Source organism: Leuciscus leuciscus (genome assembly GCF_965113295.1).
Source record: "Leuciscus leuciscus genome assembly, chromosome: 1".
NCBI lineage: Eukaryota > Metazoa > Chordata > Actinopteri > Cypriniformes > Leuciscidae > Leuciscus > Leuciscus leuciscus.
Window position 1 is genome coordinate 844,964 of NC_138725.1, and position 25,942 is coordinate 870,905.

The 25,942-nt window shown below is 39.0% G+C and overlaps 2 protein-coding genes across 3 annotated transcripts in view; both read left to right on the top strand.

The window, feature by feature from the left end:
• The window catches only part of LOC309479673 (uncharacterized protein), a 107,689-nt gene that overhangs the window by 206 nt on the left and 81,541 nt on the right, over positions 1-25,942 (top strand). Inside the window, exon 1 of one of the 2 annotated variants that reach the window (XM_082143871.1) lies at positions 5,785-5,847. The exons of the other annotated variant lie outside the window; for it this stretch is intronic. Within the exon in view, the coding sequence (XP_081999997.1) occupies positions 5,838-5,847 (10 nt within the window). The 5' untranslated portion in view covers positions 5,785-5,837. Of the gene's footprint in view, positions 1-5,784; positions 5,848-25,942 lie in introns of those variants that run through there. 2 annotated transcript variants of the gene reach the window in all.
• Positions 340-5,491, top strand: LOC309477083 (uncharacterized protein; the record flags this gene model as incomplete). The annotated part of the gene is made up of 3 exons (XM_082140224.1): positions 340-1,468; positions 1,951-2,682; positions 5,484-5,491. The coding sequence occupies exons 1-3, from the start codon at positions 634-636 to the stop codon at positions 5,489-5,491; spliced, it is 1,575 nt and encodes a 524-aa protein (XP_081996350.1). The 5' UTR covers positions 340-633.

Consider the following 25,942-nt stretch of genomic DNA (forward strand, 5'->3'; position numbering starts at 1 on the left):
TATAGAATAAGAGATAGGCTATTAGTATTATTATTTTTAGTATCATTATCCCTGATCTCTGGAATGTGATGGGCTTTGGCTGGAGATGGAGGAGCTGAACACGCAGCGACAGTGAAAGCACGAGCACGGATTGTTCTGGGAGTTGTGATATACTGTCTCTGATCTATTGCCCACAGTAGATGGCGCTAATGCTCTTTTTAAGATTGCGAACCGCCAATAAGCCCGAAGAAGAAGACCTGAGGAATGCGGAAGTGACGCGTGTCGCTGAGCTATGAGCGGGAGCATCCGATAGTAGTTCCGAAGCGTGTTGATTGCGTCAATGGGCGCTCAGGGAAAATGGCGGTGGTGTGAGTCATGCGGGTAGAAGGATCCCAATAATTAACTCCAAAACTTACAGAAAATCCTCACACTCTTCAATTATTTTTCAGTATTCATAAGAAAATCTTATGTGGTTTTAGTCTTGACCAACTTGGACTATTTTTTTTTTTTTTTTTTTTTTGTCAATATTTATTTTCGTCGATCTCATGCTTTTCACATTGCATTCTATGCTAACACATCAGGACTTGCTATGCTAAGATCTGTGTAAGTTTATAACGTTAGAACTGCTGTAGCCTACGCCTTCTAAGTGAAGTGATGCCAAAAACCAAGCGCCAGACAACAGCCATGACAACAGCCATGCAACCAACTCCCGACGTTGGTGCAAATGTTATTGTGGATATGGATGAGCTGGAAGCGGCTGATTATCTGCTCCCAGATACGCCATCAAAAGAACCAGCTCCCAAAAAAGGCAGGTGCAACGACAATTCTGATGAGCTAAATTCAGCCATGGCGCTTGCCATCATCTCTTCTCTCAAGACTGTAATTAACGACAGAGCCGACATTCTCGACAAAGGTATTGAAGGTCTGAAAACTTCTGTTGAATTTCTTACGGAAGAAATGAAAGACATAAAATGTAAGGCTGAACGCACTGATAAACGAGTCGATGCTGCCGAGAATAGGATTAACGATCTAGAAAGCAAAGTTACGGAGCTGGCACGTTACAAAAGACACTGGAACCTGCGTTTATATGGCCTTCCAGAACTACAGGGAGAAAATGTCCGTCAGCGTGTTTTGGATGTGTGCACATCCGTGATTCCTGCTTATGCAGACAAAGTCAGTGATCTCACCGACTCGGTTCACAGGCTTGGGAAAATAAAGAACAGCAATACAGCCGGCGCTACTCCGAAACCACGAGGTGTCATCGTCCAATTTACAATGCGTCACTTTCGCGATGCTCTTTGGAAAGCTGCAAAGAACTCCGCCTTCTTGGCAGACAACCATCTACGCTTCGCCGAGGACCTCTCACCTGATGACCGTGAACGTCGCCAACAGCTATGGCCACTCGTTGAGAAAGCTCGTCAAGAGGGTCACCGTGCATACTTTGTTGGTCCGAAGGCTTTTGTGGATGGTAAAGAGCTGACGCCTCCTAGTAAGATCTCAGGCAATGACTGACTGCAATTAGTTCACACGCATCTAACCTTAAAGTTTTTGCTTAATGTTCCTGATGCCTTACTACTTTTGCTCGAACGTTACGTTACACACTTTCCTTATATCTATTTAAGGTTAACAGCAATGTGTTAGGTAGCCTAGGCTATGTAAGGATTTGTTCTCAGTTAATTTTATTCATAGGCCACGTTAAGTGGTTTGGCTATCTCAACTTTTACAGCTATTTTACAGCTAACAATGTTTTCTTTCCATTACTGTCCTAGTTGGTTACATTAATATTTTGAGGATAGACATTTATTACAATGGGTTTACTCCTTCTTTCTAATTGAATTATTGCTTGCTATTCAATGTTCCCTAGCATCTCGTTATGTTCCTTTAATACAAGAGGGTTACGTAATGATCTTAAACGGAAGGCTATTTTTCTGTATGCCAAAGGGCTAAATTCTGATTTTTGTTTCTTTCAAGAATCGCATGCTAGCCCAGATGATACAACATTTTGGAAATCTCAGTGGGGAGATGAAGTTTTCTTTTCCTTTGGGTCAACCCATTCTGCAGGGGTTATCATTCTGAAACACAAATTCCAAGGTAAAATTATTGAAGTGATACCTGACCAAGACGGTCATTTTCTGTTTCTTGTCGTGTCTTTAGGTGACATTCTCTTCATACTGATAAATGTATATGGCTTTAACTCCCCTAAAAATAATCTTTTCCTGTTTAATCTATTAGAGGTTCAAATAAAATCCCTTTGTTGTAAATATCCCAATATACATGTAATTTTAGGTGGTGACTTGAACGAAACATTATGTGACACACTTGATCGTTATCCCCCGAAATCTTCGCATAAAGTTTCTCATCTGTCTAATTTTGTTTCTCGCCTTGGGCTACTGGATATTTGGAGAGATAAGAATCCTGCATCCTCTCAATTCACTTGGTCCAATAATTCAGGGTCTCTCAAATCTAGAATAGACTATTGGTTAATCTCATACTCAGTATCACAATATGTATCTAGAACTGATATTTTACCATCTCCCTTTTCTGATCATAACTGCATCCTGCTTAGCTTAAACGAACCTAGTCATATCACACGCTATTTAAATTCATACTGGAAGCTTAACGCCTCTCTGCTTGAAGATAAGATTTTAGTTGAAGCTATTAACAACAAAATTAATCTTTACTTTAAGAAAGCTCAATTGGAAGGTAAATTCAGCACTAACTGGGAACTTCTCAAATTTGAAATTCAAACAACCTTTAGAAAGGCTGGTGCTAAAAAGGCCAATTTGAGTAAATCATTTGAAGCTGACTTAATCAAGGAAATTATTAATTTATCTAATATTCCTTATGATAACTTAACTGATAATCAAAAAGCTATTATGACGGATCTTCAACATAAGCTAGATAACTTGTATATGCAAAAAGCAAAAGGTGCCTTTGTTCGCTCTAGAAGAAGATGGCTTGAGGAAGGGGAAAAGAATACTGCCTATTTTTTTAAGTTAGAAAAGCATCGTTCGCAATACAATTCTATTAACAAACTATCTTCAAATGGTGTTATATTAACAAGCCACAAGGACATCTCCCATGTCTGCAGGGAGTTTTATGAAGGCTTATATCAATCAAAATTTTCTCAGTTGAATCTGGATAACTTCTTTAACTCACTGAACTTAAGTAGTGTTACTACTATTTCGGAAGACGATAAATCATTGTGTGAATCTCCTATCCAGCCAAAAGATATCGCGGAGGCTATTGACCGGTTAAAACTTAATAAATCCCCTGGCAATGATGGTTTAACTGCTGAGTTTTTTAAGAAATTTGCTAAAGCTATCATCCCTTTCCTACATAATGTCTACGCAGAATGTCTTCACAATGGTGCTCTCCCCCCATCCATGACACAAAGTGTTATTTCACTACTCCCAAAACCCCAAAAAGATAGTTTATATATAGAGAACTGGCGGCCTATAAGTCTCCTGAATATTGATTATAAAATCCTGGCCTCTGTACTGGCTAAAAGACTAAAGTGCGTCCTGGATTGTATTATAGATGAATATCAGTCGGGCTTCATTCCAGGAAGACTAATTTCTAACAACATTAGACTTGTTCTCGATTTAATAGATTATTCACATTTATTGGCAGATGACAGTTTCTTACTCTTTCTTGATTTTTACAAAGCCTTCGACACCATTGAACATCCATTTCTTTTCAGGGCCTTAAGTGTCTTTGGATTTGGGCAGAATTTTATTAATTCCATTCAAACTATTTATAAACACAATAATGCCTCAATCAAATTACAACATGGTACAACAAAGAGATTCAACATACAGAGAGGTATCCGCCAAGGCTGTCCCATCTCACCCTTTCTTTTCCTTCTTCCGATGCAACTTCTAGCCACTCACCTTAATTCCTGCAATATTGAAGGAATTTCTATTGCTGAACACTCCTTATTAATTAGTCAACTTGCAGATGACTCTACCTTATTTTTAAAAAATAAGGATCAAATTCCCATAGCTCTGAACAGCATTAAATCCTTTTCTGAAGCTTCAGGCCTTAAGCTTAATATAAATAAATGTGAACTTTTTTCCTTAGGTTCTTCAACTTATGACACGTTATACAATATTCCTGTAAAAGCAGAGCTAAAGTATCTGGGCATAACGGTATGCAGAGATCAAAAAAGGAGAACGTCAGTAAATTTTGACCCCCTGATAATCAATATTCAAAGAAAATTAAATTCTTGGTTACAGAGGGACCTTTCAATTTCTGGTAGGATTTTGCTGTCTAAAACGGAAGCTTTATCCCGCGTTATATATCCTGCTATGGTCTTAGATGTCCCTCTGGAGGTGTGCAGGAGATTAGACAAATTAATTGTCAACTTTGTGTGGAAATCTAGGTCTCACTTAATTAAAAAAAGTGTAATGTTAGCTGATCAGACATCTGGGGGTTTCAATCTTATTGATTTCTCTCTACTTAGTAACTCTTTTAAAATCAGGTGGATTAAATCATTCCTTAAGAACCCCACTTCTATCTGGAACTGTATCCCTAACTTCCTGTTAAAGCCTGTGGGAGGGCTTGAATTCCTTATACATTGCAATTATAATATTTCCAAGCTCCCTTTGAAGTTAGCAAACTTTCACAAACAGATGTTATCCTGTTGGTCTCTTATGTACAATCACAATTTTTCACCTCACACTTATTTTATTTGGAACAATAAGGATATTACATATAAGAATAAAACACTATTCTACCGTTCTTGGTTTGATAAAAATATCCTTTTAGTGTCACAGCTTCTTGATGAAAATTGTAATTTCTTGTCTTATAGAGACTTTATGGATGCATTTTCTTTTCCGATCCCACCGAAAGAATATGCAGTCATTTTTGATGCTATTCCCTCTGGTGTTAGAATGCTACTTCAATCCAGTCCTAAAGGCCCTTCTTGTTCTCCTCCCTCTTTAGACTCCTCTAACCTCTATATAGATAATTGTCTCTTTATAAGTAGTGAATTCACCAACAAGAAAATCAGATCAATTCTTCTCAAACCTTGTGCTACTGTTCCCCCTTGCATCAGTTTTTGGAATAATAAGTTCGAAAATATCGATTGGAAGAGATTTTGGTCTCTAAAAAAAGAGTTCTTGATTACCAACAAAGTTGTTGAGGTTTCCCTCAAGATTATTCATAAATGTTACCCTTGTAACTATCGTCTGTCTAAATTTCATAATAATATTAAAGAGGAATGCTCTTTTTGTCTGTGTTACCCAGAAACTATTGATCATATTTTTTGGGAGTGTTTATATTCAAGGATCTTCTGGCTTGATTTTTCGAACTATGTGAATAAAAATATTTCCAAAGATTTTACTTTAACTTTAAAAAAAGTTTATTTTGGGGTCCCCAAAGTCCAAAGTGATATTTCTAATAGAGAATTTGTTATCAATCTGCTTCTTTTCCTAGCAAAGTTTTTTATCCATAAATGTAAGTTTATTGATAGAAAACCTCTTTTTTGTATCTTTCTAAAGGACTTTAACCAATACTTGCTCTCTCTTGAACACTCATCAAGCCCTTTGGCTATAAATACACGTCTACAATGTGCCATGTATAAGCTATTGAATTCCCCGTAACCTCTTGTATGTTTTGTCATTTGTCATTTTATACTTGATATGTATTTTCTTTTTGCAAGTACTTGTACTTATTCGGTTATCACTTTTTACAGCTTCTGCTTGTTTATGTACTCGTACTGAAATTTATAATAAAAAAAAAAAATAAAAAAAAAAAAAAAAAATAAAAAAAAAAAAAAATCCGATAGTAGTTCCAGCAAACACCGACAGCTCCAGCACTGAACCCCATTCATTCATTTCCAGTGTTTCTGAAGCATGCTCGCTGGTAAGTTGATGAAATTACTGTATTTTTCACGTTTAAACACTTAAGCCGTCCTCTGATGAATCTAGGCAGTAGTTGTGTTTTATGTAGCCAGCTTTAGTTAGTGTTTACTGGAAGAGAATAGTTAACTGCAGAGCTTAGTGACCAACACTTCACTAATGTTCGCTACCAGTCAGAAATGTGTAAATTAAACCCTGAGGTCATAGTTAAATAATGTGATGTTGCACTTCAGAGTTTTTCTATCAGCCCTGTTTACATACATGAGGTGGTCAGAATATTAGAAATACATCTGGATATATAAAGCAAATAAGTACAGCAGCACTATGGAGAGAGAATTGTGTCTTTATTACATGCGAGAAAATAAATGATCTGAGAGAAAAAAAAAAAAGCTTGAGAGAAAAAGTTTTCATACCAATAGCAAAAAATAATAATATTTGAGACTAAAAAAAAGTATTTTCTCACAGAACATAAAAATATATAAATTTGAATTTTTAAAAATTATTTCTGAGAAAAGAAATCTCTCTCAAAATACTTTGAAAAAAACTCTCAAATATATATATTTTGCTATTAGTGTGAAAACATTTTCTCTAAAAAAAAAAGTGTTTCTCTCAAAACGTTTTTCTTTGCTCTCGATGCAATTACTTGCTCTCGTGTCAGGATTCTGCTTTCACTGTGAGAATTGTGTCATGGGCGGGGCCACGTTCCTATTGGCCAGTCGGGTGAGCATCGTCTTGTCTTGGGAGTCGAACTGAATCATTATACCATTGTTCGGTTCACCCGCATAGATGCCGCCTCTGCCTTAGTTGAGCACGGACACTCCAATGTTTGGGTAAGATGATTCACGGTGATCATATGCCTGGTTCAGATTACAAGAATTTTGTGTCTGTTACGATAGTCATGGTGTCAGATTACACGATTTTGACTCCTAAAAATATTGTCATGTCGTGGATGGACAAGAAATATGTCAGACTACACGTTGCTTTCCGACCAGTCACCGCGAGCCGTCTCACGCACACATTCACTCGCTATACACGAACTCACTCAAATACACACACACTCACTGTGCTCGCTCGCTCGCTCGCTCACTCACTCGCGCACACACACACGCACACGCACACACACATGCACACTGTAGCTCGCTCATTCACTCATTCACTCACTCACACACACACACTGTAGCTCGCTCACTCACTCACTCGCGCACACACACTCACACACACACTGTAGCTCGCTCACTCACTCACTCGCACATAGGCTTGGGTATCGAGTATCGATTGGAACCGGGACTTGCTTTGCGATTTTCCCGGAATCGTTCAAAATTTAAAATTTCGATACCTAGTTTCGATTCACAGTCCGCCGACCGGAAGAAGAAACCGCTGTCTAAGTTACCAATTTGATCATTTCTAGCACTATTCTGAACTGAAGTAACCTAATCGATTTCAAACTGCCAAATGTTAACTCGCTGAACACTGACAGCTGTAGCCTACTTCCCACATTAGTTAAACATTTGTAAACTGTAACGTACACACGGTCTTTTGACTTGCTGCATTTGACCTATTATTGTAGGCTATAGAAAAAACAATAAAGGAGCTAACTAAACAGAATCTGAGGTAGCCCCTACTTTATCCACTTTAAAAACAACAACAAAAAAAAACAGAACTAGGCACCTCTTGCAACAGTGAACAATTGTTGATGATAAATTCAAAGTAAAAATATTTCTTTCAAGACGCTATAAATCCATCCATTTTTTCCCCAAAACGCTATAAATCCATCCATTTTTCCCCCCCAAAAATTTATGATTTGTATTTTTAAAAAAGTCTTGTCTTTTATTTTTCGTGTTCGCATTTGAGGAAAAAACAATATTACGTGACAGCTCTCCATTATGGACGCAAGCGCTCTGAAAGCAGCACTAAAAGACTTTCAAACTTTCACAGAGACCTCAAAACAGAAAGCACAAAGCCTTTCTTTAAAACGAATTTCGTTTTGTACTAATTGTATCTTACTTTTAATAATTTTTTCATTAACAAATTTCCTGGATTTAATACATAAAGTAAATATAGGCTAGCAATCACAATATATGGTGCTTGAACTGGAGATTATATCATCATGAACCGGACCGTAGCCTACTCGCCTCACAGGCCTAAAAAATGTGAAATATATTTACAGAAAGCTGGTTCTAAACAAAACCATCCAAAACAAAAAACGATGTAGCCTAATAAATGTGTATTTCTCCGGTGCGTTCACTAGCCTACTGCGAAGATCGCGAGTCAATAACCTATCGTCAACTTCATCTTTGCAGCCGACACAGAAGTTAATAAACAATTAAAATGACTTATTGCAATATTTTACATATTCATAATCATTACTTTTGCTGGATCTTTGAGGCAGCTTTTTAGGTTTATGGCGTTTTGGAAAAGAGCTCTTCACGTACAAACACCGTTTCACCAAGGCACAGCGACCCTTCAGCACATAAGAAAAAAAAGAGAAAAAGCACGGACTTACTAATTACGAAACTTTGATGTGGTTGAACAGGTGAAACAGTCACAAATTCCTCTGCAACTCAAACCTTCTCAATACGAGTTATGAAGGAAGAGAACAGCATTAGCCTACAGTTTTCAGCGCGTCCTCCTCTGATTGTTGTGTTGTGACTGAAAAAGTGCGTGCAGGAGCACATGCGCAAAACGTAGGTTTGTAAAATGTCCTTTTGTAAAATGACATATGATAAAATAAAAATAATTCATATATCATTTTACAAAACGGTTTTGCGCATGTGCTGTGCGCACTATTTCGAATTCAGGTATGCATTTTTGACGACACGGGACCATGGGCTGGGCCACTCGAGGTTGCTTCCGGGAATAGTAGGCTACTGCCCTACAGTATTAAAGATCGCAACATATAATTGTTTAGAAGGTTATAGTGTGCGTTATTTGTTTTATCTTTAACTTCTTTCAGCTCTTTTCATGTTTGGGGGGTCGGATTGTACAAATTATGAAATATTCGATATCCCAATTTTGCATATCGTCCAGACAACAATTTGGATATTATCGTCTAAACCAGTGGTTCCCAATTCCAGTCCTCGTGACCCACTGCTCTGCACATTTTGTATGTCTTCCTTATTTAACACACCTGAACCAGATCATCAGCTCATTAGGAGAGACTCCATGAACTGAACTGAGTGTGTCAGATAAGAGAGACCTACAAAATGTGCAGAGCAGTGGGTCACGAGGACTGGAATTGGGAACCACTGGTCTAAACGATATATCGCCCACCTCTACTGCACGCGGTACAGTCTGAGCTGGAAGCTGTTGAGAAACAGATCCACGACCTTTTATTGAGACAAGCCGAGCTGATAGACCGGCGGTTAGCTCTTGAAACATCACACGCCGATGCACACAAATCAGAGATTAACGTTATTAACCCGCTGACTCCGACTTCGTCTACTCCGTGCGTTACTCAGCATCGGTCCCGAGCGCCGAGGTCGCGATCAGCCATGGTCTCGTTCACTCCGGCTCCAACACGCCACCACGAAGCCTGGATATTTCCGCAGCGGAAGACGCGAGTCAGGTCTAGACCAAGACCCTCTCCGACCCTCCCGGTTTTCGAGTTATCCACACAAAACCGCTTCTCCCCTCTTCGCGAAACAGAACGCGATGCTGTGATCATCGGCGATTCCATCGTTCGGCACGTCCACGCTACATTAGGTAAGAGTAAGGTGCACAGTCACTGCTTTCCTGGTGCTCATGTTTCTTAAATCGCTGCTCGCGTTCCCGAGATCCTGAACGGTGACGAGCGCGTCGGAACTGTGGTCTTGCATGCGGGAGTGAACGACATCAGTCTGCGCCAGACGTAAGTTCTGAAGAAAGACTTCAGGAATCTGATCGATACGGTACGCAGCACATTGCCTGATATAACGATCATTGTGTCAGGACCGCTTCCCACGTACCGACTAGGTCATGAAAAGTTTAGTAGTCTATTCGCGCTAAAGGAATGGTTAACGTCATGGTGCAATGAGCAGAAACTGCTCTTTGTAAATAATTGGAATCTGTTTTGGGAGCGTCCTAGGCTTTTTTCCGTGCTGATGGCTTACACCCAAGCAGATTCGGAGCGGATCTTCTGTCGGATAACATCTCCAAAATGTTAAATACCTTTTGACTAGTAACCAAAAGTCCAAATCATAGTCTCTGCTGCACCAAATTAACTGATATAAATACTAGTGTAGAACATTGCATAGAAACCGTGTCTATTCCTCGTTTAGTGAGATCAAATAATAAATCTACTGCAGGATCTAGGAAAAATCTAATTGTTATTAAAACAGAAAATGTTGCTATTAGTAAACAAAAACAATTTCTAAAGCTAGGTCTTCTAAACATTAGATCACTCACACCTAAGGCAGTTATTGTAAATGAAATAGTCACAGATAATAGCATCGATGTACTTTGCCTTACTAAAACCTGGCTTAAACCAAATGATTATTTCGGTCTAAATGAGTCTACCCCATCAGGATACTCCTATAAACATGAGCCCCGTCTGATTGGTCGTGGCGGCGGTGTTGCAACAATCTATAGAGATTTTCTTAGTGTTACTCAGAAAACGGGTTATAAGTTTATTTCATTTGAAGTACTTGTACTAAATGTTACGCTCTTAGATGTTAGAAAAACATCCCTATTATCTTTAGCCTTGGCTACCGTATATAGACCGCCTGGGCCTTACGCTGATTTCCTAAAAGAGTTTGCAGATTTTCTCTCAGACCTATTAGTCAATGTCGATAAAGCATTAATTGTTGGAGATTTTAACATACACGTAGATAATCAAAATGATGCGTTAGGGGCTGCGTTTATAGATTTATTAAACTCCTTTGGGGTTAAGCAAAACGTTACCGGACCAACTCATCGTTTTAATCATACACTCGATTTAATTATATCACATGGAACCGATCCAACCGATATAGATATCATTCCACAAAGTGACGATGTCACTGACCATTACATGGTAACTTGCATATTACGTACCCCTGTAATATATCATGCTGCGCCGCGTTATCGATCAGGCAGAATAATCCTTCCATCCACCATAGATCATTTTTCAAATTGCTTATCTGATCTGTCTCAGCTGCTCAGTGAACCCAAACAAACAGATGAACTAGAGGAACTAACCAGCACTATGAGCACCATTCTCTCTGGAACATTGGATATTGTTGCACCTATTAGACTAAAAAAGGTCAGAGAGAAAATTAAAGCACCATGGTACAACAATACTACGCGTGTTCTAAAGAGAGAAACCCGTAATTTAGAGCGTTAATGGAAAAAAACTAATTTAGAGGTTTTTAGAATCGCTTGGAAAGACAGTATGTCACGTTATAAAAAGGCCCTAAAAGTAGCCAGGGCTGAGCACCTCCGCAAACTAATAGAAAATAACCAAAACAATCACAGGTTTTTATTTAACACCGTGGCTAGACTAACAAATAAACAAGCTGAACAAAATATTCCGTTACAGTTTAGTAGTAATGATTTCATGATTTTTTTCACTGAGAAAATAGAAAACATCAGAACCACAATTGTAAACGTTCAATCTTCAATCGCGCCTTATAACTCAGCCTCGATTATCACCCTGCAAGAACAATTACAGTGCTTTACAACTATAGAACAAAGAGAGTTAAATAAACTTATCACTTCCTCTAAAACAACAACGTTTATTAGACCCCATACCAACTAAACTACCGTATTTTCCGCACTATAAGGCGCACCGGATTATAAGGCGCACCTTCAATGAATGGCCTATTTTAGAACTGTTTTCATATATAAGGCGCATATAGAATAGAAGATACTGCAGTCAAACGTTTGACTGGGTTTGCGTTATGCAGTGGTCACCAACCTTTTCAAGCCTAAGATCACATCCAAAGTCCAAATGTAAACCAAGATACCTTGTTTATACTCGACGCGTCCGCATGAGCGCGAAGTTAATAAAAAAAATTATATCCGTCTGCTCAGGCAGATTCGGCTTAACAGCGCGCACGCCTCTGAATCCGAAGATGCATGACTTTGAGCCGAATCTGCCCGAGCAGACGGATATTAGTAGTACATCTCATCACACCGGCACCCAGTTTGCGCGTCTAAATCAGTTGTATGGTCTGGTGTTCAGTCTAAAACAAAACAGTTGCGTCAAGTATAAATGCCTCGTCTGTTTGGGGAGGTGCGCGCGCAGTCAGCGGAGGCTCGCGCTCCGGTGTCAGGCGAAAGTATAAACAAGGTTTAAGTCAGCGGTTGTTTAACAGACGTTAACATAAGGCGCCAGATCCATATATAAGGCGCTCCGGATTATAAGGCGCACTGTCGTTCTTTGAAAAAAATAAAGGCTTTTAAGTGCGCCTTATAGTGCGGAAAATAAGGTACTGAAAGAAGTGTTACCTGTAGTGGAAGAGCCTCTCCTCAATATTATTAACTCATCTTTATCTTTACTGTAGGTCATGTTCCAAGAACATTTAAACTGGCAATTATAAAACCACTCATTAAGAAACCACAATTAGACCCAAATAACCTAGCAATTATAGACCAATTTCAAATCTTCCTTTTATGTCTAAAATACTAGAAAAAGTTGTGTCTGCCCAACTAGGCTCTTTCTTACATGAAAATGACATCTATGAAAAGTTTCAGTCTGGATTCAGACCGCACCATAGCACTGAAACTGCGCTCGTTAAAATCACAAATGATTTACTTTTAGCTTCTGACCAAGGCTGTATCTCAATACTAGTTTTACTTGATCTTAGTGCTGCGTTCGATACTATAGATCACACAATACTTTTAGATCGACTACAAAATTATACTGGTGTTCAAGGACAAGCATTAAGCTGGTTTAGATCATACTTATCTGACCGCTACCATTTTGTCTATTTAAACGGAGAAAAATCGATCATAACTCCAGTAAACTATGGAGTGCCGCAGGGATCTGTGTTAGGCCCTCTGTTATTCTCAATATTAATGCTGCCACTTGGAAATATTATAAGGAAACATGGAATTAGTTTCCATTGTTATGCTGATGACACTCAAATATATATTTCATCACGGCCGGATGAAAACGCTAAATTATCCAAATTGACAGAGTGTGTTAAAGATATAAAAGATTGGATGACGCGCAATTTTCTTTTATTAAATCCAGACAAGACAGAGGTAATACTTCACAAAACCTCGCACACTACAACTTTAATAAAGTAGGATGTCCTGTTACTTTATCCTCTACAGTAAAAGACCTGGGTGTTATACTAGACCGCAACCTGTCTTTTGAAAATCATATTTCATATGTTACAAGAACAGCCTTTTTCCACCTTAGAAACATTGCTAAGCTACGTAATATGCTATCAGTTTCTGATGCAGAAAAGTTAGTTCATGCATTCATGACCTCGAGACTGGATTACTGTAATGCTTTATTAGCTGGTTGTCCTGCATCCTCTATAAACAAGCTACAGTTAGTCCAAAATGCCGCCGCTAGAGTTCTTACGAGATCAAGAAAATATGATCATATAACACCGATTTTAACATCACTACATTGGTTACCTATTAAGTCCCGTATTAATTACAAGGTATTGCTACTGACTTATAAAGCCCTAAACGGCTTAGCTCCAGTCTATTTAACGGATCTTCTATCGCCCTATAATCCTTCGCGCTCTTTAAGATCACTAAATTCAAGGCTTTTGGTCATACCTAGGATATCCAGATCCACCAAAGGAGGGAGGGCGTTTTCATATTTAGCTCCAAAACTCTGGAATAGCCTTCCTGATACTGTTCGTTGCTCAGACTCGCTCTCCCAGTTTAAAAATATTAAAGACGCATCTCTTCAGCCAGGCATTTATATAATATTTTTAATCTTACAGTTAAATCTGGTCTCTAGTTTATAAACGCCAGAGGAGAACTGGCCCCCGACTGAGCCTGGGTTCTCCCAAGTTTTTTTTTTCTCCATTAGGTCAGTGGTTCTCAATCCTGGTCCTGGGGACCCACAGCTCTGCACAGTTTGTATGTCTCCCTCATTTAACACACCTGATTCAGATAATCACCTCTTTAGGAAAGAGCTCTATGAACTGAACTGGGAGTGTCAGATAAAGGAGACATATAAAATGTGCAGGGCTGTGGGTCCCCAGGACCAGGATTGAGAACCACTGCATTAGGTCACCTGATGGAGTTTTAGGTCACCGTCAGGTCACTTGATGGAGTTTTTCAGTTCCTTGCCACTGTTGCCTTTGGCTTGCTCAGTTGGGGATATTTTGGGAATATAAATTTATTTTTATCAATCAATAAATTCTACTAGAAACAAACCTTGTTGTATTATTTTGATTTGATACTGTGAAGCTGCTTTGATACTACTTGTATTGTGAAAAGTGCTATACAAATATACTTGACTTGACTTGACTTAAAATTTACATTTACATTTACATTTATTCATTTAGCTGACGCTTTTATCCAGAGCGACTTACAATTGCTATATATGTCAGAGGTCGCACGCCTCTGGAGCAACTAGGGGTTAAGTGTCTTGCTCAGGGACACATTGGTGTCTCACAGTGGATTCGAACCCGGGTCTCTCACACCAAAGGCATGTGTCTTATCCACTGCGCCACCACCACCCGCATGCATGCTCTATAGGGTTTAAGTCTGGAGATTGACTTGGCCAGTCTAAAACTTTCCACTTCTTGCCCCTGATGAACTCCTTTGTTGTTTTGGCACTGTGTTTTGGGTCATTATCTTGCTGCATGATGAATTATCCCCCAATCAGTTTGGTTGCATCTTTCTGTAAATTGGCAGACAAAATGTGTCTGTACACTTCAGTTCATTTTGCTGCTGCCATCATGTGTTACATCATCAGTGAAGATTAATGAGCCCGTCCCAGAAGAAGCCATGCAAGCCCAAGCCATGACATTACCTCCACCGTGTTTCACGGATGAGCTTGTTTGTGTTTGGGGTCATGAGCAGATCTTTTCTTCTGCGAACAGTAGATTATGATACCTTCACTCCTGCCATCTGGAGGTTGTTGCTGATGTCACTCACAGTTGTTTTAGGGTCTTTCTTTACAGCTCTACAGCAGTTGTCTACTTTCTACCATTACGTCAGGGCTCACTTTCATGTTCTTTCACTTTATATTTCTTTCTGTTAATTATTTTGATGTACTGAAAATTTAATTTAATATTTTTTTCTTTCATGTCAGACCTGATGGAAGTGAAGGAGGATAGTGAAGAACTGATGGAAGTGAAGGTGGAGAGTGAAGAACTGAGTGAAGTGAAGGAGGAGATTGGAGAACTGAGTGAAGTGAAGGAGGAGAGTGAAGAACTGAGTAAAGTGAAGGAGGAGAGTGAAGAACTGAGTGAAGTGAAGGAGGAGATTGGAGAACTGAGTGAAGTGAAGGAGGAGAGTGAAGAACTGAGTAAAGTGAAGGAGGAGAGTGAAGAACTGAGTGAAGTGAAGGAGGAGATTGGAGAACTGAGTGAAGTGAAGGAGGAGAGTGAAGAACTGAGTAAAGTGAAGGAGGAGAGTGTGTTGAAGATTTTGTTGTTTAGAAAATAAGTAATTTAACAATTTTTTGTACACTATTATTTCCTTTCCGTCTGTGTATGTCTTTGGGTGACTTTGGAACCTGAGAGCTGTGTGGTTAGTCTGGTTACAGCAGAGAATTCTATTTCAGTAATGTCACATGGTACAAACTATTTCTCAAAATACCTATAGAATGTATTACCATATTTGGGAGAAGGATGTAGGTATATACGTTTGCTGGACAATCTTTCTGCAGGGGCTCTTTCTGCGGAGAGTCTCTCGGCTTTGTTTGTTAATAAAGTCTAATATTTCTGGTATCGAAAATCTCTGAAGTCATTTCCCTGAAAAGAAATAATTAAACCACAACAAATGGCGACCCCGGCAGGACATGGCTTAGGAGCTGAAGAAGCCACGAAGGGCTCGCTGGTGACTTACACAGACAACAGTGGCCGCTGTACTTTGAGGTGAGCAGTTTTGCTTTTGAATAAGGTATGTGTTGGTCACCAGTGGCCCGGATGTGGTAAGAAAAAGCTTCTCCAAATTTAAAGAACTTAAAAACTGAGATGTTTGATACCAGAAATAATTGCATGCATTGTCTTTGTAAATGTCAAGTAGTTGGTAATAGCTTGGGGGAGCTCCCGATAGTGTTTGCCAGTACTTGGTTAATCCTGAGTGGATTCTATAACTACTGGGGATGCTGATTTAGCGCTGAGAGTTTTGACGTACGTACGTAAAGTTCTGTGTTTGTTCAATCAAGAGGGCCTTGAAGGATGATGAGCAAAAAGCATGCACACAGAGGGTTTGAGTTTATTGATAAGGATATCAATTATTGATCTGTGGGTTCTTGTAAGTGGGCCTTGATGGATACAAGAATAGCATGAACACAGTAGAAGTTAGGTCTTATTTCACTCTGTTGTGTTGAGGAAGTGAATCACAGAGGTTTATGGAATAGGATAGTTATGTCTTACTTGTCAAGTGGGCCTTGATGGATGACAAGCGTACTGATATAAGGATATCAGTTATTGATGTTTTATACCTGTAAGTGGGCATTGATTGATACAGGTGTAGTTTAGCTTATATAGATGGTTGATCTGCAGACATTTGAATGTATTGTTCAGATCTGACAGAGTAGAGAAAGAAGAGTGTGTGAGATCATGTTGGTGTGCCTGTAGGATCCTGTGTGACTGTGGTTGAAAATAAGTGACCTCTGACCCTGGCTGCTTGAAGGGACAGAGAACGTGAGAATGACCAGTGAATGAAGGGGATATTAAATGGTGTGTATTAGAAAAAAAAAAAGAAAGAAAAGTAAGGGAAAACAATTGTTCCAAGATATTAACTATAAAGAATATTGTATAAAATAAGTTAAAATAATAAGATTTATGTTTAATCAATAAATGTAATGATATATTAATAGATGAATATAAATAAGATTGCACGTGCTTAATATATTATATATTATATCTGAAGACGTCTAAAATTTGTATCTCATTATCCCTGAAGACAGAGTGGAAAAAGTATTCCATTGCAGATTAATAAGTTTGTGTTCAGAGAAAAATAACTGGTGCAGTGCTGAAGGTTAACAAGATTGAGAGACCAAGTTTCAAAAGTCATGAATACTTCAGAAGTTGATGAGAGTAAATAATAAGAGGAATTCCTTGATGTTTGTTGAGAAACATACTAGATTATTGTGAACACTGCATGCAAATATAGAAGAAAGATTGAAGTCTAATTTTATGATAGGGAACATTATTCAATTGTATTATTCTTAGATCATCAGAGTTATTGATGATATAGAAAAACAGAACTAGCTTGCTTTTTCCTGCAATGAAGAACTGCTTTACTAATAGAATGAGGGAACTGCTATTGTCAACCAGTGAGATTTTTTATATAAAAAGGAATAGTGAAAAGATGCAGGTTAAAAAGTGGAATGTGATAAAGAACTAATAGCTTATATGTGAAAGTTCAATTTGATTCATGCAGATCTCTGAGTGTTCAAATTGCAGATGGCTTCAGTGTCCTGTGGAAGCAACAAGAGGGCAAAGGGCAAAGACGCAAATGCAGAGAGAAGAAGAGAGAGTGGGTGAGGGGTTCTCAGCTCCCCTCCTGAAGTTGACCAATCAAAAAGACTCAGAAAGACTGAATTAATATGGGAAAAGGTGAAACTTTCACTTGAGACTTTTCCTGAGGACAAAGAGAAATCCTGAGATGCAAAACTGGCAGGATCGATAAAAATCCCAAAGTAAGAAGAGGCAGAGAAACAACAGAGCCTATTCTCCACTCTGCAATAGCCTTTGAGTGACGGCTGGCAAAACATGCAGAGCGACAGCCAAGCTAAAAACAGAAGAACAGACCCTTACGACACGACAGGTGTGACAAAACTTATGAACACTCTAGAGACTGCTTCAAATTTGGTTAATTATTATATTAACGTTATTCATTCTGATTATTCACTGGTCTCATAGCAATTCTTTATATTCTCTGCTAAACTAACCCTCTCTGCTTTTTCAGTAGGTACAAGTCCAGCTCTATAAGAAAAGAAAATACAGAGAAGTGGGTGCTCAACTCACCAAATAGTTAAAACTGAGGCTGGATTTGGAATAGTGAGGGCTATTAAAGAACCATATAGGGCTAAAAAGCCTGATAGAATTATTCTCTGGCAAAGAAAAAGATAGACACAAAATGTCAAAGAATGATTATTATTTTTGTTTGCAAAACCATGATACTGGTCACTCCATCTTGTTTTAATAATTTTCTAGAGATAGATTGGAGAAGGAAAAATAACTCCAAAAGTCCCAAAAAATTATGAAATTAAAAAAATTGTCGAAACTGGGATAATGAGATGGAAATGTTGTTGGCCATGGATCCAAGATTAGGTAGAGATCTCCAATTTTCCAAGATTAGGTAGAGATCTCAAATATTCTTCTTAAAGCAGCTCATGAGCAAAAATAAAAAGAATATGAAAAAGTAGACCAAACAAATGAAAGAAAAAATGCATTTGAGAAATTACAATTGGCGGTCTTACTCTCAACTGCACCATACTAAGGCCTATTATTCTGAAATATTTAATCTATTAGAGTTTGAAAAAAGAAAAAGAAAAAAGGGTTTATAACAACGGTGTTAAACTAAACATTAAGATCACTGACACTTCTGAATAGTGTTTGCGTAGCTGTGTGTGACATTGTCCGTCAGACCTTTGGAATTCCACAGCTAAATTTACAAGATCTGCATATAGAGCACAACCTGCGGAAGAAGAATGTGTGATGGCCAATGAGTGACTGAGTATGAATGGAGTGAGAGATGGTGTACACCAAGGCAAATCCATTATTTTGCCTACAGCTGTATCTAAATTTGATATGTGGGCCCACAGGGCATATTCTGCCCAATAAAATAATGACCATGGATGGATTTGGTTAATTTCCTGGTCGAAACTGTAGTGGCAATAGAAAAGAAAAAACATTACTGCATTTTGCGCAGCGCCTAACACATCTGACTTTCCTTTCAGAATATGAAGGAGCATAACACATCTGACTTCCTTCTCAGAATATCATGAAGGAGCTGACGTTTTGTCAAAAGTATGAAATCTTGTCATGTAACTTTTGTCTTTTAGTAAAGTGGGTTGAGTGTTGTCTAAGATGCCTGATAAATAGTGTGCTAACAGTGGGACTCAAAACAATGAGATAACTGAGCTGAATTGACTAATTGTAAAAAGTAATATAGGGGGTTAAGACCCCCAGAAGGGGACAGAACACCACTCAGCCCACATGATCATTTTACAGGTGACAGCAAGAAGGACAATGGGCCAGATGAGCAGATGATTTAATATGTTGTTGTCACTAACTGAACTAACAGAAATAATGAAGGTTTAATTCACAGATGAGAACAGTTCAGTTCCAGGAAGGTTACTAAGACGATTCAAACAAAAAGAACCAGTGACTGCTTTGTCATCTCAGAAGTGCATTGATCAACAAACTGACATTTGAGTCCATACCTCTCAACTTAAAATACACCAACAAGCCTCTACTCTCCACAACAGGAAGTGAGGGATCAAGGGCTCGTGCTAGTAACAGCCTCCCTCGCCGTCGAAGGAAAGCCCATGCAACGGCTCGTAAAGAGTCACCCTGGTGAAACTGAATGAACAGAATGATAAAAAGACGACAAACGACCAGAAACGCAAGAATGAAAAGTTGCAAAATTCTAAAGAAGAGAGAATCAACAGAGATGAGTACAAGTTCAAAGTCAACATCAACCAAACTTTATTTAAAGGTAATGTTAAAGCCCTTGAATATACTAGTAGCAACTTAATAATAACCCCACCAGAAGGAAAAATATTGAATTAAAGAATATATCAAAAACAACGTAGAAAAGAAATTATAAATGATTTAAAAAGAAACAAAATAATGAATAAGCGACTAATTCAAGTAATTGTCATAGCATAGTGAGAATTAAGACAAGTCATGAAGGAAAATACAACTAGAACTAAATGACATTTTTTAAAAAAAAAGATCATAAATGGTAGGCCTACTCGAATGTAATTTGTCAATACAGGAGTATAAGTAATTAATTTAAGGCTACAGTTGAAAATTAAAGAAAAGATTAACACTGGCTATTAACAAACATTTGATTTCAATTTAAGTTATAAGATTATAATTCGATTCAATATGCTATTGACTAATTTAATGTATTTTAAATGGTGCTAATAGAACGACCACCTCAGTTGTAAGTTGTTCAAATTCAATAACAAACAGGCATTATGAACAATTTATATGGTACCAGAGGGGGGTAAGAATGACAGGTTATTGCACAAAAACATACTTTTGAATATTCTCAATCCAGATGCGCATGGTTTTCACCAAAGTGCGCAAGGGGGGAGTAAGGAGGGATTAAGAATAAGGAAAGAATTAAAAGGCTAAATTAAGAATTAAAGGAAAATTAAATAAAAGGCATTTCTGGCAATTTCTGACTGTACACATATGAAATTTGTGCCAAAAATAAAGGTAAAAAAGGAACAGTGACACAAATAGGCCATATATCAGTACCAGAAGGACTAATAAAACACCTAATGGATTATATGAGCAAGATAGAGAAAGGTAAAGGCAATGAAATCAGCAGAGGAGGGTCAGGAGAAGTAATTAAATATTCCCAGAGAAGCATTCCTTAGATTTTAAATTCTATCAGAAATAAGTTTAGATAATGGGACAGCAGTCATTCCAGAGAAATTGAAGATTAAATTATTTGTGTGCAGAAACTTAAATTATAGAAAGGAAGTTTTAAGTTATAATGCTTTATGTTTGAAATGATTAAGATTAAAATTAGATATACAGAAAAAGAAATGTACGTACAATGAATATGTAAGATAGTATAAAAAGTTATTTTTGAGAGTTATTTTTTCTAATTGTCTAATGAGTTTATTGAATGACTTTTATGAAGTAAATGTAACATTGCTCTTAAAGCTTTCTTAGGGTGTACTCACACTAGCCAGTTTGAACCGTGCCCGAGTGCGTTTGACCACCAAAGCGCGGTTCGTTTGACTAGTGTGAGTGCTCCGAACCGTGCCCGGGCGCGGCTCGATTAGCCGGCCCTGGCCCGCTTGGAAGAGGTGGGCCAGAGCACGGTTCAGTTGGACTCGGGCGCGGTTCGCATGCAGTGTGAGCGCTAACCGTGCTGGACTCCATTGTGTTCAGTGAGAGCGCCGCTCTTCCTGTTTATCCCGAAACCGTCGCACCATAATGAAGTAAGCGTGCTCCGGCACGAATGCTGAAACCCTATGTGAGTGCAGGCCAGAGGGCGAGTGGGGAGGGGGGACAATCGTACTCGGGCCCGGTTCATGGCAACCGTGCCTAGTGTGAGTACACCCTAAGTTTGAGTAATTACATGTGACATAATTAAGTTTATTCATGATAGTTCATTTAGAAATTAGTAGAAAGGAAGAAAAGGTATTCAGTAAAGGTATGCTTGAACTGAGGAGCTATAATGAGAAGAAGCTGCAACACGTGAGATTAAACATTTTATTTATTGTTTAAATTTGGTAATAAAGTAGACAGAATTTGAAATGTAAAACATTATAACAAAGCATATAGAAGGTGCACTACAATGTTATGTTTGTTTAATCAACTAAAAATGACTGACTAAAAGATTGATTCTTCAAATTTAAGAATTGATATTCCTTCATAAATAAGAAGCGAATAAAAAAGAGAGAAAGTTATTTTTACCCAGACCTATTTTAAATCAAAATTCATATGGATTATGCAAAATGAAAAAGCAAACTAAACCAATGATTCTACTATAATCAGCAGAGATTTATTATAATGATTTGCCTTTATTATAATGAAAACAATTACATGAAAAAAGTAGAATGACCTATGTTTGGAGAAAAATGAGCAAATACGATTGAGTCAAAAAGTTAAGGAAAACTTGATTTAAAGAATTAGGAATGTTTTTTGGAGTTGTAATATTGAAAGGGGGTTATTATTCTGTTGTGTACTTCCCATATCAAGAAGATAATGAAAACTAATTTTAGAGGGCAAATAAATCATATATTATTAAGATTGGGTTTATAAACCAAATTGAGATTTACAATCATTGGACGTTGATGGTATGTGTCGAAGAGGATATCTACATTGCAAGAAGAACTTTATAGTATAAGGGATTTTTATGTTTGACATATTATACATAACTGTGACAATAAGACAATGCTGAACCAAAATACACGCTCACGCTTATAACAATGTTTGATGTTTGATTAGGGAGGATTCGAGTCTTTTACTTTCTCCATTGAAAGAAAGAAAAACAACTGAAAGAAAGAAAAATGTATGGAGAAAGATGTTTGGCTCGATTGCTCCAGGAGTGTGGTGGCATAATTTCAGTCATTGAAAATAAGAATGAGTGATTTAATTTAGTCACCAAGGTAGTATAACGGAGGGGACTGGATTTTGAAACTACACTCTGGAAAAGGATAGTGAATGTGGGGCTTAGATAAGCCCCAGAGGAGGGAATGTTGAAGATTTTATTATTTAGAAAATAAGTAATTTAACTGTTTTTTGTACACTATTATTTCCTTTCCGTCTGTGTATGTCTTTGGGTGACTTTGGAACCTAAGAGCTGTGTGGTTACAGCAGAGAATTCTATTTCAGTAATGTCACATGGTACAAACTATTTCTCAAAATACCTATAGAATGTATTACCATATTTGGGAGAAGGAGAAGGTATATACGTCTGCTGGACAATCTTTCTGCAGGGGCTCTTTCTGCAGAGGGTCTCTCGGCTTTGTTTGTTAATAAAGTCTAATATTTCTGGTATCGAAAATCTCTGAAGTCATTTCCCTGAAAAGAAATAATTAAACCACAACAATAAATATTTACATGAAACTGTTCCTGAGCCTGAGCCTGTTCCTGTCCCCTGAGCCGGCGTCTGTTCTGAAGGGTCGTCTTCAGGCGGCCAGGTATTTCTTGTCAATATTTAAGTGTAACATTCAACGTACACATGAAAAAATATTTACACGAATTTAAACAAACGAGTGCAAGTGAGCTTGAAAAATGAAAGTAAACATATATACATGGCACACATATAATATAAATAAATTGTACATAAAAACTAAATCAAATAAAAAATAAATTAATTCTATAATAAAATATAGGGCTACAGATTTAGATTTTTACTTTGCGTGACTTCAAAGTCGTCAATCACCTCATCATATGACACAGTCTCGCATGTTTTGTGGTTAACACTCAGAATAGCCAGTCCTGATAAGCGCTCCTGGGCCATTGTGGATCTCAGGTGTGTGTGGATTAGTTTGAGCTATAAAGAGCTTCTTTCTGCACTGACTACAGTAACAGGTAAGGTCAATGCTGAGTGTGAATAAATGACAGGAGGCTATGCAGGGTCATTTCGCTTGACGGCAGTTGTGGGAAGTTTGTCAACTCAAGAGCAAGTTCCCTTCCACTGATGTCTGCATCTTTGTTTGTCGATAGAGTTTTACTAAGTGTCTCACATTGTGCTCCCAATTCACCTAGTGTCAGACTCTTGAAGTTGAGCACGCTGAACTTGTCTCTCACTTCACTGAAACTGACAAACGTGTCTTCAACAAAAGATTTGACAGCGTCTACAACCGTGTAAAAGAATGTCACTTCTAGCATCTTCAACACATCCATGAATGGTTCATCATGAGCTTCATAGGCGAAGTGTTTCTTTGTGCTCCTCAGCCTTTTCTGCCTCAGTGTGGCTGAACAAAACAATAACGCTTCTAGCACGTGTGTTTGCCCGTGTCAGCTGTGTTGTGTGTTTCCCTGTGTCAGCTGTCTTGTGTGTTTACCTGTGTCAGCTGTGTTGTGTGTTTGCCTGTGTCAGCTGTGTTGTGTGTTTGCCTGTGTCAGCTGTCTTGTGTGTTTACCTGTGTCAGCTGTGTTGTGTGTTTGCCTGTGTCAGCTGTGTTGTGTGTTTCCTTGTGTCAGCTGTCTTGTGTTTCCCTGTGTCAGCTGTCTTGTGTTTCCCTGTGTCAGCTGTCTTGTGTGTTTCCCTGTGTCAGCTGTGTTGTGTTTGACTGTGTCAGCTGTGTTGTGTGTTTCCTTGTGTCAGCTGTCTTGTGTGTTTCCCTGTGTCAGCTGTCTTGTGTGTTTACCTGTGTCAGCTGTGTTGTTGTGTTTCCCTGTGTCAGCTGTGTTGTTGTGTTTCCCTGTGTCAGCTGTGTTGTGTGTTTCCCTGTGTCAGCTGTGTTGTGTGTTTCCCTGTGTCAGCTGTCTTGTGTGTTTCCCTGTGTCAGCTGTGTTGTGTTTGCCTGTGTCAGCTGTGTTGTGTGTTTACCTGTGTTTAGCTGTGTTGTGTGTTTGCCTGTGTCAGCTGTGTTGTGTGTTTGCCTGTGTCAGCTGTGTTGTGTGTTTCCCTGTGTCAGCTGTGTTGTGTGTTTGCCTGTGTCAGCTGTGTTGTGTGTTTGCCTGTGTCAGCTGTGTTGTGTGTTTACCTGTGTCAGCTGTGTTGTGTGTTTCCCTGTGACAGCTGTGTTGTGTGTTTCCCTGTGTTCGCTGTGTTGTGTTTCCCTGTGTCAGCTGTGTTGTTGTGTTTCCCTGTGTCAGCTGTGTTGTGTGTTTCCCTGTGTCAGCTGTCTTGTGTTTCCCTGTGTCAGCTGTCTTGTGTGTTTCCCTGTGTCAGCTGTGTTGTGTTTGCCTGTGTCAGCTGTGTTGTGTGTTTACCTGTGTTTAGCTGTGTTGTGTGTTTGCCTGTGTCAGCTGTGTTGTGTGTTTGCCTGTGTCAGCTGTGTTGTGTGTTTCCCTGTGTCAGCTGTGTTGTGTGTTTGCCTGTGTCAGCTGTGTTGTGTGTTTGCCTGTGTCAGCTGTGTTGTGTGTTTACCTGTGTCAGCTGTGTTGTGTGTTTGCCTGTGTCAGCTGTGTTGTGTGTTTCCCTGTGTCAGCTGTGTTGTGTGTTTGCCTGTGTCAGCTGTGTTGTGTGTTTGCCTGTGTCAGCTGTGTTGTGTGTTTACCTGTGTCAGCTGTGTTGTGTGTTTGCCTGTGTCAGCTGTGTTGTGTGTTTCCCTGTGTCAGCTGTCTTGTGTTTCCCTGTGTCAGCTGTCTTGTGTGTTTGCCTGTGTCAGCTGTGTTGTGTTTGCCTGTGTCAGCTGTGTTGTGTGTTTACCTGTGTTTAGCTGTGTTGTGTGTTTGCCTGTGTCAGCTGTGTTGTGTGTTTGCCTGTGTCAGCTGTGTTGTGTGTTTCCCTGTGTCAGCTGTGTTGTGTTTCCCTGTGTTGTGTTTACCTGTGTCAGCTGTGTTGTGTGTTTGTCTGTGTCAGCTGTGTTGTGTTTACCTGTGTCAGCTGTGTTGTGTGTTTCCCTGTGTCAGCTGTGTTGTGTTTCCCTGTGTCAGCTGTGTTGTGTGTTTCCCTGTGTCAGCTGTGTTGTGTGTTTCCCTGTGTCAGCTGTGTTGTGTGTTTCCCTGTGTCAGCTGTGTTGTGTGTTTCCCTGTGTCAGCTGTGTTGTGTGTTTCCCTGTGTCAGCTGTGTTGTGTGTTTCCCTGTGTCAGCTGTGTTGTGTGTTTCCCTGTGTCAGCTGTTGTTGTGTTTCCCTGTGTCAGCTGTTGTTGTGTTTCCCTGTGTCAGCTGTGTTGTGCGTTTGTCTGTGTCAGCTGTGTTGTGTGTTTCCCTGTGTCAGCTGTGTTGTGTGTTTCCCTGTGTCAGCTGTGTTGTGTGTTTCCCTGTGTCAGCTGTGTTGTGTGTTTCCCTGTGTCAGCTGTGTTGTGTGTTTCCCTGTGTCAGCTGTCTTGTGTTTCCCTGTGTCAGCTGTGTTGTGTGTTTCCCTGTGTCAGCTGTTGTTGTGTTTCCCTGTGTCAGCTGTTGTTGTGTTTCCCTGTGTCAGCTGTTGTTGTGTTTCCCTGTGTCAGCTGTGTCGTGTGTTTGCCTGTGTCAGCTGTCTTGTGTTTCCCTGTGTCAGCTGTTGTTGTGTTTCCCTGTGTCAGCTGTTGTTGTGTTTCCCTGTGTCAGCTGTGTTGTGTTTGCCTGTGTCAGCTGTGTTGTGTGTTTACCTGTGTTTAGCTGTGTCGTGTGTTTACCTGTGTCAGCTGAGTCATGTGTTTACCTGTGTCAGCTGTGTCGTGTGTTTCCCTGTGTCA